Below are 18,041 nucleotides of genomic sequence, written 5' to 3' on the forward strand. Positions count from 1 at the left end.
TTCCTTGCTTTTTTCCTGAAAATATCAGACTTGCCATCTTCTAAGGTCTTCGAATAGGCTGCTTCCCTTAGCAGGAATATGTGTCCCTGCATCTTCACAGATATTTCCATTGCTCTTTAGACTTTTATTCAGTGTCAAGAACTTTTCAAGAGCAACTCAACTACACCCTATCAAAAATATTGATTCCTCTGGCCAGGACTTTCAATGCCCTTTAGGGTTTTTGTTTTGTTTTTAATGAAGTAAAACTCCTTTTATTGCATAAATTATATGAGTTTATTTGAACTTCCATATATGCATACAAGGTTCCTTAATTGGACTCATACTATCTGTCATTTTAATATCTAGCTCTATAAGGTGTTGGATGTTTCACAGAGGGGATCAAATCATTTACAATTAAAAAGTTCTTACCAGAAGGCTGAGATCTGAGTATCCAGGTTTGAAGCCAGCTGGAGCCAGAAAGTCTGTGTGACTCTTTTTATCTCCAATTACCCACCAAAAAGCTGGAAATGGAACTATTTATGACTAAAGTAGCAGCATACTAGCCTTGAGCAAAAAGAAAAAAGATCAGGGATAGCGCCCAGGCCCTCAGTTCAAGCCTTGGGACTGGCACCAAAAAAAAAAAAAAAAACCCTCTAAGATTAGTGACGACTTTTGAGTCTTATCTCAGTGGACTTCTCTTCTGCCCTGGTGATTGTTTCTCATTGGATCTCTCTAGACCTTTACTTTCAGTAAATCATCCTCACCTATTATCATCTTTCCTATTTATCTTCTTACTCTTGTTTCCCCAGCTATTTTAATGGTTTATTTTTCTGCTAAGATAAATAGCCTAGCTTTGTTGTTCTTCTGACTCAATTATTTTCCCCCAACATTGGGAACTGAACTCAAACTTCATTCCTGCAAGGCAGGCACCTTCAGTTCATCCCTCCAGCCCATTTGCCATGGTTATTTTCAAGATAGGCTCAATTTATGCCTAGGCTGTGATCCTCTTTCTTGTGTGTCCCTGCACACCTGAGGATGTTAGGCATGTACCAATGGGCCCAGACATTGTACTTTTCCAATAGCTGGGCCAACATGAGCATGACCCCACACCCAGCCATGTGTTGAGATGGAATCTTTTAAAACTTCTATGCCCAGACTAGTTTTAAACTTTGGTCTCCTGATCCTATTCTCAAAAGTTAGGATTGTAGGTTTGGACTACTGTGCACAGCTCTGACTCTTCTTGATTATCTCAAATTCCATATAAATTTTACAAGGTTTTTGTTTTTTGCCAGTTCTGGGGACTGAGCTCAGGGCCTGAACACTGTCCTTTCCTTAAGGTTAGAGCTCTACCACTTGAGCCACAGCACCACTTCTGCCTTTTCTATGTATGTGGTACTGAGGAATCGGATCCAGGTCTTCATACTTGCTAGACACACACTCTACCACTAGGCCAAACTCCCGGCCCATCCATGTGAATTAGAGAACCAGCTGATTGATTTATATACAAATAGCCATATAACCTAATGGAATAATTGGTATCAGAATAAATCAATAGATTTAATGAGAACTGACCTCTTTGAGTCTTCCAATCCATGACTATAGTATATCCACTCATTTATTTGGGTTTTCTCTAATTCTAACAATGTATTTTCTGTATAGAATTTTAGTCTTTCACAAAAATTATTCTTAAGTGGAGTAGGCCGAACCACAGCCCCAGAGATATCCCTGGAATGTCTAAATGCCACCATATAAGGCAGAGATTCACTCCCAGCTTCTAAAGTATGGACCTGACATCTTGATTTCAGTCTATTGGCCTCCTGACTACAAGAGAGTAAGTGTGTGGCTTAGTGGTAGAGTCCTTTCCTAGCATGCATGAAGCCCTGGGTTTGAGTCCTCAGTACCACATAAATAGAAACAGCCAGAAGTAGTGCTGTGACTCAAGTGGTAGAGTGCTAGCCTTGAGTAAAAAAACTTCAGGGACAGTTAACTAGGCTCTGAGTTCAAGCCCAAGGACTGGAGGGGAGGCAGTGTTTTAAGCCACTGAGTTTGTGATAACTTGTTACAGTAGCCAAAGGAATCTAATAGTTGATATTTGATGCTTTTAATGCATTTGTCGTTGTGACCTTAAAATAATTTTTCTAATTCCTTCATGCAATTATTATATACTGATTGTTATCTAGCAACTTGCTAAACTCATGTAATACTAATAATAGTGGATTGTTTCGTGTATAAAATACAATAGAGTAGCATGTTATCTTGGAATAACAGGTATCTCTTTCCAATCCTTACATATTCTTCCTTTCTTTTCCACAATTGCCAGGACCTTTAAGACAATAATGGAGTATGTAAGTATATTTTAATCCTGCCTCCACACACACACACACCCATGGTATTACGGATCAAACTCAAAGGCTTCCCTCCTAGTTCACAAAGCTAAGGCCTTAACTCCTTTTCCAGATAGTACCATTACTGAACACTGCTTCTTAACCCATTCTTGCCAAACTTCCTTGCCTGGTTGCTTTTCTTTCTCTTGCCCTTCAAAGATAATATTCCCAAAATTTTCTCTCTATATGTTGTTTGAACTCTGGCCCTCATGCTCTTTGAGCTTTTTTGGTTCATAGCTGACACTTGAGCCATTTCTTTTTTTTTTTTTTGTCAGTCCTGGGCTTGAGCTCAGGGCCTGAGCACTGTCCTTGGACTTTCTCAAGGCTAGAGCTCTACCACTTGAGCCTCAGCACCACTTCTGGCTTTTTTCTATGTATGTGGTACCGAGGAATTGAACCCGGGTCTTCATGCATGCTAGGCAAGCACTTTAACCACTAGGCCAAACTCCCGGCCCTCTCTATATGTTGTTATTAACTATTTGGAAACCATCTTAAGGCCCATTATCAGCTTTCTAAACCAGGTGCTTTCATTTTCTTAGGAGCAAAACAGAAGTAGGCCTTTTTTAGAAATGCTACATAGTCCCACCTCAAGTACCTTCCCTATATCACCTGCTCTCTTTCCTGTACTCCAGCAGAATATTTTCACTTAAACATGATGGTAAATTACCAAGGTCCCTAGATCTTCCCAGTGTTTTGGTTCCTGATTTATATGCAAATTCCTTTTCACAGAAAACTGTATGGGAGATTCTGCAGGAATTTATCTTGGTGAATTCCCTCAGTCCAGGGTCTAGCTGGCTTTCATGTTACTGGACCAAAGGAGCTGAGTCATAGTCATTTGAAGCTTGTGTGCAAAATCAAAAATACCGATGTGTTGATTTTGCAGTGAGAAGTGTAACTGCCCACAAGTATTCATCTCAGTTGGTGGGGGCATTCTCTCCTTTTCCAAAAACAAAACAAAAGCTAATTAAAATGTTCTTCTGAACTGTATCTGTTGAGAAAAGGAACAGAATAAAAGGCTGCGTTAATATGATTCAAATATTAATGGAGTACCGGGCTTTGATAAAGAAATGAGACCATCTCCACTATTAGACCCAGTTTCTGCACCCAGGCAAGATACTTCCATCTTCAGACAGGGAACCTGCCAATAAACAAACATATCTGGCCTCAGCACCGAGGACGACCTTTGAAAGCGTTTGAAGACCATCCCACGAGGGCTCCCTTCTGTAAACATGTCAGGCAGGGTAAGTCCTCCCTTCCGCTTACCACGAATAAGCCCCCACCGCCGGGCAGCCTGGCACGCCGCGAACGTCCCCACACCAAGGCAGCTCCCCACTCCTTCTCCCCAAAGGCAATGTGGAGGACGGCTCCGGGGCACGGCCAAGCCGGCCGCCCCGCCGGCACGCGAGCCCTACCTCCCCGCTGAGGCCTTGGCCCTGCCGGGGACCTGCTCCAAGCCACCACCAACAGGTCTGCGAGGACCGCGAGGGCGCCGGCCGTGCAAGGACTCCGTCCTCGGGTCACTTCCTCACTCGCGGGATCCACTCCTGCGAAGACGGCAGAGAAGACGGGGGGGGGGGGGGGGGAACGGCAGGGGGCCCCGCGGTGGCTCGGCCAGCGCCTGACCTTCAAGCTCGGTCGGGCATCCGACCCCAAATTCGGAGATCCAGAGACACGTATCGCAGCGTCCGGATCGTCACGGCCCGAGCCTGCGTCCCCCAGGCCTCCCGGGATGGCTGAGCCAGCGGCAGCACGGCCGCGGGGGAACCTGCAGCGGGGAGGGCGAGGTCCCGCCCTCCCGCGCGCCCGCCCCGACCGGTCGGCCGGCGGCCTCGGCCTCACGTCCCCCAACCTCCGCCCCAGAGCGCGCGTGCGTGCGTGCGTGTGCGCGCCTGCGGCCGTCTCTCCGGCCACGCTCGGGGCCGCCCGCGTTCCTTCCGCCCAGAGAGGGGAAAAAGAGTCCCGCTCCCGCGCGCACGCGCGCCCGATCCTCGCCCCCCCACCCTCCCCCAAGAAAAGGATGTGGGCGCCGCGGCCGCGTCTCTGCGGCGAACCCAAGCCGGGCCGGACGGAGGGCGGCGGGGCGGGAGTGCAGCGGGGCTTCCCCGCCCCGCCCCCCGCTCCCCCCTCCCCCCTCCGCAGCCGGAACCTCCCTGCGGGGCGGAGTGATACCGCGGCGGAGTAGAGCGTGGCGCCCGCCGAGAGGAACGCCCAGGCCTGCGCGGGGCGGGCGGCGACGGAGGGAGGAGGGGAGAGAGGCGGGGCCGGGGCGGGCTGTTGTGAAGCGAGTGCGCTACCACCGGACCCGAACGGTTATGGCGGCTCCATATTAACTACCCCCTCCTCCCTCTCCTCCTTCGAGGTCCCCTCCTCCTCCCCCTCCTCCTCTCCCGCCCGCGCTCGGAAGCCCGACTCCCCCTCAGCCCCGACGCCGGCCTCTTCCCCCTCCCCTCGGCGACCATGCCCGGCATGATGGAGAAAGGGCCCGAGTTTCTGGGGAAGAGCCGCTCGAGCGCCAACGGCAGCGCCAAGAGCCCCGCGGGCAGCGGCGGCAGCGGCGCCTCCTCCACCAACGGCGGGCTGCACTACTCGGAGCCCGAGAGCGGCTGCAGCAGCGACGACGAGCACGGTGGTAGCCTCGAACTCCTCCCCGCCCCCCTCCCCCAGCCCCCTCCCTCCCCGCGCCGCGCGCTCGCCCGCCCGCCCCCCCTCCCCTCGGAGCCCGGGCGCTGCGGTAGCCTCGAACTCCCGGCGCAGTGCCGCGGCCCCCCGCGACCCCCGCGCCTCCGCCCTCCCCCTCCCCCCGCCCTCCCTCCGCCTCGCCCCCCCTCCCCGCCCCCACCGCTGCCATCTCGAGTGCCCGGAGTTTCCTCCTCACCGCCGCCGCCGCCGCTCCGCTCTTCCCTGCAAGCATTTAAAAAATATATATATTATATTTTTAATTAAGTATCAATTCCATTTTTTTTAAAAGTCCCTCTTTTCTTGTCCTCCCGTACCATTGTTTTTATTTTATATTATTTTTGGCATTGCTTTGCAGATGTTGGGATGAGAGTCGGAGCTGAATACCAAGCTCGGATCCCTGAATTTGATCCAGGTAGCTGTATTTGCTTAAGGAAAATCCCGTCTCTCCTTTTCGGGGGTGGAGGTGTGGTGGGGGGAGTCGGTCGTGCGGATCCGGAGGTGGGGCGGGGAGGGGGATGTGGGCAGGGCAGGGCTGGGCAGCGCGGCGGCGGAGGCGTCTGTGGCCGGGGAGACTGTCTGGCTTGGCCGGGGCAGTGACAAGGCGTGTGGCAGATGGGTGCGTTGCAAGGTTAACATGGTTCCTTGTGGAAGCCGCTTGCCTACTGGTGCCATCGCCTTTCTGCCCCCCCACCCCACCCCCCGGGATCAGAGTCGGGATGCGGGGAAGCACGCGGCTTTGCGGGGGGGGGGGGGGTCCGGGACTCCGAGGGTCGGGGAGCGGCAGCTGGGAAGCCAAGGGCTGTGCGTGGAGGGGACGAACCTGCAGATGTCAGTGGTCGTGCTCCCGGCCCTCGGAGGCCGGGCCCACCGGGAGCCCGCGGCCGCACTCCGCAGCGCCGACGCCCGGGTGGCTGTCACTCGTTGGCCAACCCTGCCCACCCCCCTCTCAGGCGGAATTGCCCCCTCTTCTTAGAGGCCAGGCGGTGTGGCTTCTTTGGCCGGCTGTGGCACATCTGCAAAGTGCTGGAGTCGAGGAGGAGAAGGGGTGGGGGCAAAAGGGCGGGGAGATGCCAGAGGCACACCTCGGCTCGCCAGCCAGCCCTGGGAAGTCAAACCGCAAGACAGTGGATGCAGCTGCCAAGGAGACATTTTCTCTCCGAGCAGCCAGGTTCTAGCGTCCTCTGCCAACCCAGCTTGCAGGCTCCCTGTCTACTTTTCTCCAAACAGGCTCCCTGGCGGTCACGGGATTTCAGCCTGCGCTGGGATTGGGCGAGAGTTCTGCATATGGAGGCGCCTTACTGGAGCCTCAAAACCGTGTGTGTGTGTGTGTGTGTGTGTGTGTGTGTGTGTGTGTGTGTGTGTCCGTATGGAGACGCCTTACAGGAGCCTCAAAACCGTGTGTGTGTGTGTGTGTGTCCGTTCGTGTATCCCTGTGTCCCTGTGTCCTCATCCTCCCCACCCCGCCTAGACCCTCTTTAGTACAGACTTTCCAAAAGCTTTGAAAAACCTTTCTTACACTTGCCTACCGGTAATAACATTTTATCAGCCCCGAGTTACATATTTAGTAGGGCTTACAGGTATTTTCTCGAGTGAAACAGCCTGTTTAATGATCAGGATAGAGATGAATATTTTCCCCCTACCTTCCCATTAGGATAGTGTAAGGTGATATTTACCAGCCATTTAAAGAAGTCAAGTAGCTCGTCCAGCCCCACCTAGGGAGGGTAAAATAACATTAAAAGGATTGTCAGGACAGTCTTTTCTGATAGGTGAAAACAGTGATACAGAAATCTCCACTAGATTTTGGGTTATTTTCAAAATGACACAACTGTTAGTACATTTTATTCAGACTCAGCATATGTACTGGTGGGCTTCAGTGTTGTATGAAGCTAATTTTCCTTACCGATGTAACTGGGAGGTGAATGACACTTTTACATGGTTCTGCTTCATGGTTTAGCTTGACATTTAGAAAGAGCATACCCTGGCTTAAGGAGAGATGGAACTTAATTCCCCTCTCAACTTTTATTTTTGTGCTATGAGCAAGTCCTTAGTCTCCCCAAGCCTCAATTTCCCTAGCTTTGCAAACTATTTCATGGCATTCTTGCCAGGATTAAATGACTGGGTATATGGCAGTTATTCAATAAAGATTAAATATCATAAATATGAAATGATTCCTAATATATTTATACCTTTTGGCTTGGTGCTGTCATTGATACTCTGCTTTTTATGTACTGATAAATTTTTGTCCACATTAGAACTCTATAGCCAGATGGGATTTTTTGGTTTGGTTTGGTTTGGTTGATTGGTTTTTGGTTTTTGCCAATTCTGGGGCTTGAACTCAAGGCCTGGGCACTGTCCAAGAGCTTTTTTTTGCTCAAGGCTAGCACTCTGCACTTGAGCCACAGCACCACAGTACCATATTGAGGAACTGAACCTAGGGCTTTGTGTGTGGTTGACAAGCACTCTACTGCTAGGCTACACTCCCAGCCTGTAGCCAGATTTTCTAAGTTAATAAACATACCTCTGTTTTTTTTTTTCCCCCATTAGGGCTATTTGTGTATTGGTTTTCTAGAAAACTATGTACAACTTGATGAGGTGACTTCCTAAGAGCAAGACTTAATGCTAGAACAAACTGAAACAGTTTTCTGATTTTGTTACTCAACGATAAATTGAACTATGCAACAAATCCAAGAATAACTGGAGTATTTTCAGTTTATTCAGACTATAAGTGATATTCATTATAGAAAGGATAAGCATCACATTTAAATTTTTTACTTTTTAGCAATTTCTAAGAGCAGTGAAAAAGTTACTTTTTCTTTTTTTTTTTTTGCCAGTCCTGGTCTTGGGCTCAGGGCCTGAGCACTGTCCCTGGATTTTCTCAAGGCTAGGGCTCTACCACTTGAGCCACAGCACCACTTGTGGCTTTTTGCTGTGTTTGTGGTACCAAGGAATTGAACCCGGGTTCTTCATGCATGCTAGGCAAGCACTCTACCACTAGGCCAAACTCCCGGCCCATAAAAGTTACCTTTTTTTGTGTGCTAGTAATGAGGCTTAGATTCAGGGCTTTGAGCTCTTGCTTAGATTTTTTTATTTTTCCTTGAAACTGGCACTCTACCACTTGAGCAATCTCTATACTTTGGTCTTTTTGCTTATTAATTCGAGGTGATAAGAGTTTCTCAGATTTGTCTGCCTGAGTTGGCTTCAAACCTGGATTCTCAGAACTCAGCCTTCTGAGTAGCTAAGATTACAAGCATAAGCCACCAGCACACAGCACTCTTTCTTTTTCATTTCATCTTTTATCTTATAAACAGCTCAATCAATTTTGAGAGACAATACTGAGATTTGAACTTAGGGCCTTGTGCTTACTAGGCAGTCGACCTGCCCCTTGAGCCACATTCCCAGCACTTTTTTGCTTATTATTTAGGTAGGATCTTGCGCTGTTACTGGAGATGACCTGGAGTTAGGATCTTCCAAATGTGTGCCCTCTTGCGCTGAGATTATGATGATGAGAATGTAGATGAATTTTTGTGGAAAATATTTTTATTAGAAGAAAGATAGTGGTGCTGATAGATATTGAGCACATCTACAGTGAGTACACTTGAGAAAAATATAGGTTTATATTAGTTACTGACTCAGAGTAGAGATTCTGTTACCTTAAGGGATCATTTTTATTAATGTCTTTTACTAATGAATTCTCATCTTTCGACTATGACTGCTAACCTCATGAGGAATGGTTTGGGAGGTGATCATGTCTCATCTTGTTTTATAGCCTTCCATCCAGTATAGCATAGTCACCTTAGATGAATTATGTGACTTCTCCAAGCTTTAGATGATGTTAACTCTTACCACAAGACTAAAACTAATGTATATAAAACATTGGTTTCAAAAATTTTTGCCTTAGTACCCATAAAAGTTTTTTGAAGAAACATTCACATATTTTAAAGTTAACGTCTGTTATTTGCTATTCAGTTTAAATAGTTCCAGAATATAATCTCTGGTATATTAAAAAATAGTACTGTGAAACAAAAGTGTTATCCTTATTTTAAATACATCCAATTAAATAAATTCTGTGGTCATAGAGTATAATACTGTCTTTATACATTGTTAGGCTCTTAGAAATTCTGAAAGTTTACACTCTTCTTTCTTGTCTTTGGAAGGCAGCTATGCTGACCACTATAATGAGATCATTTCCATGTATTTGACCCACATAATCTTATCTTCCATAGTATATGTGTGTTCTTAAAAGGGTATTGTTAATTACCTACCCAGCTTTTCTGCCACGCTTACTGATATGTCCAGAGTTTCTTGGTAAAAAAAAAAAATGTATTCTTTTGAGCATAAAATTCTAAGTGTTAAATCTCTATCCTGAATTCATGTGCAGTTGATTAACACTGTAGTCATTAATAATGCCTTAAGTAAGGTTATACAGTTTTAGACAGTGAGCCCTTAAGATCTAGAATAAAAAGATATGTCCACTTTTAAAATCATTTAAAGAGAAAAGTATTTGACAGAAATAAAATGACCATCCAACATACCATTTTCCCCCTTGAGTTAAGAACTTTTATCATGTCATTTAAAGGAAGCACTTTACAGCTCCCCGTTGGCATAGTGAATAGCATCACTACTCTTGCACTTTGGATCCATGGTTAAGTAAAGTAATAGTTACCGGAACATATACACTGCAATACCACTGCAGTTGATTTGATAACAAAGTTATAGTACTTACATTGTAAGTTTGTGGGACAAAAGGATGATTCCTATTCCAGACAGGACAGAATGGGACTCTAGATTTCATATGACTTGGATTGGTATGCACTTCAGTATTTTATGACCACAGTTGAGCGTGGAAAGTGAAGCCTCAGATAAGAGGGAGACTCCTATTTGACTTATACTGCATATGAGTCTTTAGGCAGATTGCCTGAAAACAACAAAATTGAACATTTGAAAATGAGTTTTAAAACTCAGGCTCCTATACCCCTAGAAAAGTCTTTGCTTCCCACAATTTGAAGCCTATATATTTAGTATGAAAAGTCTAGTCTATAAGTAGTAGAATTAAAACATTTGGAGCATCTTACACATTCTTCATTGACTGTATGTTTCGTATACTCCATTGAAGCTCTCATTTTTCGTGTCACAAGGAAATCTAAAAAGAAATTTGCTATTTCTATAGAAATTCTAGCTTTTCAAATTAATATGTTTATGTAGAAGAATTTTTTTTGTTTTTTGCAGTTACGGTGTTTGAACATAAGGCCTTGCACTTTCTAGATAAGCACTCTGCCGCTCAAGCCACACACCCAGCCTAATCAAATATTTTTGTTTCATAGTAGTTGGTTGTACCCAGAAATGTATAAATTTGTTTTGTAAATTTTGATTAAGAGAGCTAAATGATTTCAAAGAAATTAAACTTTAAATGTCTTATATTAAAAAGTTAAGAATTGATTAACTGTTTTATAAATAATATGCTACTATAGTATATATAGTATATATAGTCATATATATATAGTCTTAAAATTATGGTACCAAGCTAAATTTTGTTATTTGTTACTTAAAGATAATTCTGAAGCTTGGTTACTTGATTGGTGAGTCAGATTTTCAGTGATTTTTCTGAATATCAGACAGTATTGAAATATTATCCTAGTTACTTTCAGTAGATAAAAATAAACAATGAGCTGGGGAGTGGCTCACGCCTATAATTCTAGCTACTCAGGAGGCTGAGATCTGAGGATCTAGGTTAAAAGCCAGCCAGGGCACAAAAGAACCTGAGACTCATCTCCAGTTAACCTCTAGAAAACGGAAGTGGGACTTGGCTCAAGTAGCCTTGAGCTGAAGAGCTCAGGGAGCTCGGCCCAGGCAGCTCGGCCCAGGCCAAGATCAAGCCCCATGACCACCCCCCCCCCCCCCACACACACAATAATAATAAAATGAACAATGATTTGTGTGCTTTAAGTATTTGTTAATTCTTACCTTTATATTGGAAAGTGTGAAACACTGGATGCAAAACATCCTAAGGGCCCTGTATCAGTGGCTCCTACCTGTAATCCTAGCTACTCTTGCAGACTGAGATCCAGAGGATCACATTTCAAAGCCAGCCTGGGCGGGAAAGTCCAGAAGATTCTATCTTTAAAATAGCTAGTAAAAAGTCAGGCTGGAAGTGTGGCTCAAATTGTAGAGCCTGAGCCAAGTGAGTGAGCAAGCTTGAGACTGAGTTCAAACCCTGGTACTGAAAAAAAACAATAGAAAAAGAAAAAGGACATAAGGCATAGATGATTTTGGGGGGGGGGGTCATGGGGCTTGAACTAAGCCTAGGCGCTGTCCCTAAGCTCTTCAGCTCAAGGCTACCACCCTACCCTTGAGCCAAGCCCCACTTCCTGTTTTCTAGAGGTTAATTGGAGTTAGGAGTCCCAGGTCCTTTTGTTTTTGTGCCTAGGCTGGCCTTGAACCTTGACCTCCAGATCTTAGCCTCTTGAGTAGCTAGGATTACAGGCATAGTCACAGTACTTTCTCCTAACTGTTTATAGGAGAGGACTCAGACCTGAGTTCTAAAATAGTTCTCAAAATACGATTTTAGCAAGTAAGTCTCTTGTTTAAAAGGAATTGGTATAAGAGGACATTAGCCATCTGAGTTATGGTCCTGTGGAATTTATTTAATGGATTGATGAGGGATAAAACGAAGCCTTCTAAACTGGTTGCTGGTGGCTCCTAGTTACTTAGGAGGCTGAGGATTGTTGTTCAGAAACATCCCAGGCAAGAAAGTCTGAGATTCTTATCTCAGATTCTTATTCTTACCAATAAACTACTCAAAAGTACTGGAAGTGGTGCTGTTGCTTAAGTGGTAGAGCGCTAGCAAAAAACCCAGGAAAAGCCTAGGCCCAGAGGTCAAGCCTCAGAACCAGCAGTAAATAAATAAATAATCTTTGTATGGTGCCTTTGTATTATTGCCTGATAACTTTGTATGAAGATTGTAGTAAGTAGTGTAGATAGTTCCCTTATCCCTGATGTACTTTATCCCAAATGCCTTGTAACCTAAGAAACCATCATAATTTAACCTGAGAATCAGTATGTTATAGGAACAAGTTTTGAGTTCTGGCTATTGGTAGTAGCTATTGTTAATGTATAAAAGTAGGTTACAAATCAAGCACCAGTGGCTCACACCTATAATACTACTCTGGCAGCTGAGATATGAGAATGACAATTCAAATCCAGCTCAGTCAGGAAAGTCCAGGAGACTCTTAACTCCAATTAAGTACCAAAAAAACAGAAGTGGGAACTGTATAGTTCAAGTGATAGAACACTAGCCTTGAGCAGAGAGCTCAAGAACAACACCCAGGCCCTGAGTTCAAACCCCAGGACTGCCAGAGTTACCATGTATTCATAAACAAGTTGTCATTGCTTTATGTGTTGATACTTTTAATTAACTTATGGCCAAAAATTAGTTAGAAACCAAAGACTGCCAAATAAGTATTAAAAGTGCATGCCTGCAATGAATATAGTTGTTCTAGGTAGCTGTGTTGGGCTTCTCTTCATACAGGGCTGAGTTCTGACATTCTAGATTTTAGCATAGTAGGAATATGTTAAGAAGGGATAGAATATTTCTAGACTTAAAAGTATACTTTCCAGTTACATTAAAAAAGAAATGGCATTATTTTGCCTTTAAATTATTAAAGAGAATGAATATTTGTGTAAATAGGAAATGTAATCAAATTAAGCTTAAAATTGTCAGATTTAATGAGAAATAAAATTTTAAATGAACACAAACACTAGTACTCTAATCTAGGCCCATTTAGATCTGAGTCATTACCAATTTCTGGGGCATTCTGTAGTTTAAAAATGGTGATGTGGCTCAAAGTATTATAGCACTAGCCTTGAGCTGAAGAGCTCAGGGACAGTGCCCAGGCCCAGAATTCAAGCCCTATGACTGACCAAAAAAAGATGTAATTTACCTAAAAAAGATTAAAGTGGCCAGCAATCAGCACTTGGAAATTTTACTTTTTTATGTATATTTCTATATGTCTATTTATGTGTGTATGAATTTATTTAGCAGTATTGGGGTTTGAGGCCAGGGCCTTGAACTTGCTGACATGAGCCATGCCCCTGTCCCTTTCTGTGTTAGGTTTTCAGATTGTAATTGTCTTGCTTTTTGCCCAGGAATCTTCCTACCTAAGCCTGCCAAGTAACTGTGTTTGTAGTCATGTACCACTGTGTCTGGCTTGTTTATTCATATAGAGTGGCACTAATTTTTTGCTTGAGCTGACCTGGAACCATAGACCTGCTGACCTCCATCTCCTGAATAGCTGGGATTACAAGCATGAGTTCCTGAATGTGGCCTTCATTTTCAAAAATAAGATACTATCATTACTGTAAATATTATTCCTTCTCCTTGGTTTTCTATCCTTTGTCTTGCTGGTATTGTACTAAAACAAAGTTTACTTTATGTTTACTTGAATGTAAATAAAATCCATCATATTCAAAGTAATTAATTTTTTTGCCAGGTGCAACGAAGTATACAGATAAAGACAATGGAGGGATGCTTGTATGGTCTCCCTATCACACTGTTCCAGATGCCAAATGTAAGTTTTCTGAGATTGAATGTTAAGGTCAATGGGGATTTATCAGCCAGTTTCATGTGCAACTTATATTTCTTTGTGAATCTTTTAGGTCCTCATACAGTTTTAATCCTTTTTAATGGAGGTTATTGTGTTAGAATATTCTTGCTTTTGATCAATTTGTGCCTGGTACATGAAGAATGAAAAAAAGGTAGGATCTGATGGCATTGCTGCTTAAGTCCTCAAGCAGGGGAGGGAGTTACTCTGTAGACATATGCACAGGCTTTTCCTCAGTCTATGAAGCTGTAAAGAAATACCTTCAAACGTCAAAGAGCCCACTACCATTACCATTTTAAAGAGGAAAGGGGAAAGAACTGACTTCAGCAGCCATCAGGTCAACTTTGTACTCTCCATTTCTGGACGGAGACCTCCTGGATCATTGATCATGCACTTCTTGAATCATGGTGTGGCTTTAGACTTCAGTGTGATGTAGCGGACCTGATCCTTTGCGGCACATCAGATATAGGAAACGTGCAGGTAACAGCACTGAGATTCCACCCCTCCATTCAGTTGTCATTGAATTTATTAAATAACAACAGCAGCAGCACTGAGCAGCCATTCTAGTGTCTATAAAATAAGCTTATCTTTTAAAATATATTGTGGCTTATTTAGTTTCAAGAAAATTAACACTGTCCTATATATCATGTACATAGTAAGTCTAATCATGTTTAGTAATAAGGGAACTAAAATGTAAAATTGAGTATGCTTTTTCATACCTGATAGTCTTTCCTATTTAAATGCTATAGAATACCACCAGCTAAAAGTCTTATGGGTAAGAGACCCTATTGTGTGCCCTTAAGGCATTCCTGATAGGAAACATGAAATAGTTTGGTTTGAAACTATAAACTGAGAATCTGAAAAGAGATAGTTGACTTCCAATCTGCATTACATCCAAAGATTCTGTTCAGGGACTGACCTTGTTTTATACAATGATGCATTTCTTAGCAAAATTGAAAACAAAATCTGGAAAGCTAGTATTTCCATGTGGAATGTTCACTGAAGGTCTAGGGCAATGATTTTCAACCTGATTATGAATTGAAATCAAGTGTATTGCTTTAAGAAGCACTAATGTCTAAGCTATCTCAAACCAATTAGATCATGTTTTCAATGTTAAAGCCTGGGCATCTTGTTTTTTAAGGCTCTCTCACTGATTATAACACATAGTCAGGGTTGAGAACCTTGGGTGAACTGGTATTGATTTAGTTTTTTGTCTACACTACTGTAAGATACTATTGCTAAACTTAGTACTTATTGCGATCTATCATGTATTTAGTAATACAGATTCTAAGTAAAATGCAGTATTTGGATTTTCTGTACCAAAAACTTATTTAAACTTGAGGAGATGAATTAGCATTTATAAAAAATAGTTACTGTTTTTAGCAGCAGTTGTTGTAATAGGGCATTCATTTATTAAACTCTACTGACCAATAATAAATAGCCAATACTGACAAGTACTTAAAATACCCGGTGCTGTCCCAAGTACTTTTGGGTATTAGTTCCCGCAATCATGGAAGAAAGATACTGTTTTTTTGTTTTTTTGTTTTGGTTTTTTTGGTCTTTTGGGTTTTTTGTTGTTGTTGCTTTTGGTCGGTCATGGGGCTTGAACTCTGGGCCTGGGCGCTGTCCCTGAGCTCTTCAACTCAAGGCTACCACCCTACCCCTGGGCCTGAGCATTATCCCTGAGCTCTTCAGCTCAAAGCTACTGCCCTACCCCTAGAGCCACAGTGCCACTTCCGATTTTCTAGTGGTTAATTGGAGATAAGAATCTCACGAACTTTAGTGCCCAGGTTGGCTTTGAACCACGATTCTCAGATCTCAGCCTTCTGAGTAGCTAGGATTACAGGTGTCCAGCTTCTATTGTTTTTTACAGTGTGGAAACTAGATACAAAAGTTCACATCACTCGAGGGCAGGAGTTTGGCCTAATGGTAGAGTGCTTACCTAGCACACACAAAGACCTGGGTTCAATTTCTCCATACCACATACATAGAAAAGGCTGATTGTGGTACTATGATTCATGTGTAGAGCTCTAGCCTTGAGAAAGCCCAAGAACAGTGCTCAGGCCCTGAGTTCAAGCCCTGACAGGCAAAAAAAAAGTTCATATATCACTCAACCATAACCAGGAAACTAGAAAAAACAGAAAATCCAGCTGTTAGATATAGCTAGATCAGCTTTTAAGTTTGAGAAAATGTCTTAAAGCCCAAGTCTCTTCAAATAAAGACTAATGAAAAAAATCAAGAAATCATCTTAGTTGGGCACTGGTGGCTCACTCCTAGCTACTCGGCGGACTGAAATCTGAGGATTTCTTTTTTTTTTTTTTTTTTGCCAGTCCTGGGCTTGAGCTCAGGGCCTGAGCACTGTCCTTGGACTTTCTCAAGGCTAGAGCTCTACCACTTGAGCCTCAGCACCACTTCCGGCTTTTTTCTATGTATGTGGTACCGAGGAATCGAACCCGGGTCTTCATGCATGCTAGGCAAGCACTTTAACCACTAGGCCAAACTCCCGGTCCCTAGGCCAAACTCCCGGTCCCTGAGGATTTCAATTTGAAGCATAAGCAGGATAAACCATAAGACCCTTAACTAATTAGCCACCAAAAAACCTGAAGTGGAGCTTAGGGATAACACCCAAGCCCTGAGTTCAAGCCCTAGCACCAGCACAAAAAGAAGAAATTACCTTAGTATTTTATACTGCAATTAGGTATTCTATTGTCTAAACACTTAAGTATTTTTTAGTATGCAAAACTAATTATAGAAACATCACATTTAATACATCATAAATGAACTTAGAGATGTAAATAAAATTAGAGATAATAAAATTTTAAATTAGGTGAGCCTGTTTATATCAGTCTCTTTGTGTTCATGGAAGATGGTTTGGTTATTGTTTTATCCCTGTATAATAATTACTTAATCTTGCCATGTTAAAAGAAAAAGCAGACCTGGGCAATTTATTTTAAAGAAAATAATTATATACCATTTTTTTCATTACAGTGGATGAATATATTGCAATTGCAAAGGAGAAACATGGTTACAATGTTGAACAGGTATGCAATCTTTTTTTTTTTCTTTTTGAGATAGTCTCACTTTGTTGCTCAGGGAGACGCAAACTTCTGAGTTCAAGTAATCTTGCTTTAGTCTTCCAAATAGCTAAAAGTACAGATATGTACCCTGCTTTTGAAGTACAGATTCTTACACCTTATTTAAAATAAGTATTATTTCAGCCTTTATAACTAATAGTAATAAGTAGATTTGCTATCAGTGAAGTTGAAAAAAAGATAAAGTTTCTATGAACTTGTATTACCAACTAACTTTCTAATTAGCAACTTGGCAAATTGATCATCATGCAGTTATTTTATCAGTTTTATCTAAACATAAGTTATTTGTGGATTTGGAAGCCTTTGATTTGCCTATTTTGTTTTTTTTTTATGTTAAACAGTTTTATTTCGCACCTAGCATGGAGAATCATACTTGGTCTTTTTTTTTTTGCCACTCTTGGGGCATGAACCCAGCACCCAGGTACCTCTTTGCACTTAAGGCTAACATTCTACCACTTGAGCCACAGTGCCACTTCCAGCTTTTTCTTAGTAGTTTGTTGGAGATAAGAGTCTCACAGTCTTTAGTTCCCTGGACTGGCTTTCAACCTTGATCCTCAGATCTCAGCCTCCTAAGTAGCTAGGATTATAGGCGTGAGCTACCACAGCCCAGTGCCTATTTTGTTCTTAAACCTTGTTTTTCTGTTTAATATATATTTGGAAAAGTTATTCTTTTAAAACATTTTATGTTTATCTGTTCATTTTCATGTTGATACCCAAGTACAGAAAATCACTCTAATATTTTAATGTTTTATATCTTTTGAAGAATGAAAGTATATCCTTTAAATGATATTTAATAATCTATAATAATGATAAGTTCTTATTATAATAGAGAAGGAAATATGAAATTTTTGTAAATGGGCTATTTCAGGCTTTCTTATGACCTGGCAATTAAGTCATTGACGTAATTTATATGCCTTCTGGTAATTCTATATGCAATAGGTAAAAAAGAACTTTAAAAATATGTGTGATAAAATATTAAATTTTAAAAGTTGCAATAAACCCTTCTTGAAAGTATTTGAGCTTATAATACACTTATAAAATGTTAAAACTTGGATAATTTCCTGTCCCAAGTGAGTATTTCTGGTTTTGAGTTACAATTGAGTTTTATTCAACCGTTGGTTTCATTCACATATTGAGGTACTGGATATATACCTGTTAATATTTCTCCTACACATTGAAAAATATTGTGTGTGGGTAAAAGTCTTATAGGCCTACAAACCTACGTTAGAAATTAAAGTTACTGTTCAACTCAGTTTTTCGTAGATTCTGCATCACGTATGGGATATATATACATTTACTGTTCTGAAGCT

At 42.5% G+C, this 18,041-nt stretch overlaps 1 protein-coding gene and 1 long non-coding RNA gene across 6 annotated transcripts in view; one reads left to right on the forward strand and one right to left on the reverse strand.

Moving 5' to 3' along the window:
- Positions 1 to 2,072: 2,072 nt before the first annotated feature.
- On the reverse strand, positions 2,073 to 3,717 carry LOC150038965 (uncharacterized). The gene is made up of 3 exons (XR_016534565.1): positions 3,627 to 3,717; positions 3,031 to 3,501; positions 2,073 to 2,302 (listed from the first exon to the last, which is right to left on the reverse strand). It is a non-coding gene; the product is annotated as an uncharacterized LOC150038965 (long non-coding RNA).
- An 863-nt stretch (positions 3,718 to 4,580) lies between these two features.
- The window catches only part of LOC150038966 (REST corepressor 3), a 46,354-nt gene continuing 32,893 nt past the window's right edge, over positions 4,581 to 18,041 (forward strand). Inside the window, exons 1-4 of one of the 5 annotated variants that reach the window (XM_090328132.1) lie at positions 4,581 to 4,992; positions 5,398 to 5,454; positions 13,529 to 13,606; positions 16,628 to 16,680. In XM_090328132.1, the coding sequence (XP_090184258.1) occupies positions 4,821 to 4,992; positions 5,398 to 5,454; positions 13,529 to 13,606; positions 16,628 to 16,680 (360 nt within the window). In that variant the 5' untranslated portion in view covers positions 4,581 to 4,820. Of the gene's footprint in view, positions 4,993 to 5,397; positions 5,455 to 13,528; positions 13,607 to 13,661; positions 14,120 to 16,627; positions 16,681 to 18,041 lie in introns of those variants that run through there. The other 4 variants (XM_090328133.1, XM_090328130.1, XM_090328131.1 and 1 more) reach the window with 4 other exon arrangements.

This window comes from Megascapheus bottae, unplaced genomic scaffold (assembly GCF_031878675.1).
Source record: "Megascapheus bottae isolate mThoBot1 unplaced genomic scaffold, mThoBot2.hap1 H_1, whole genome shotgun sequence".
Lineage (NCBI taxonomy): Eukaryota > Metazoa > Chordata > Mammalia > Rodentia > Geomyidae > Megascapheus > Megascapheus bottae.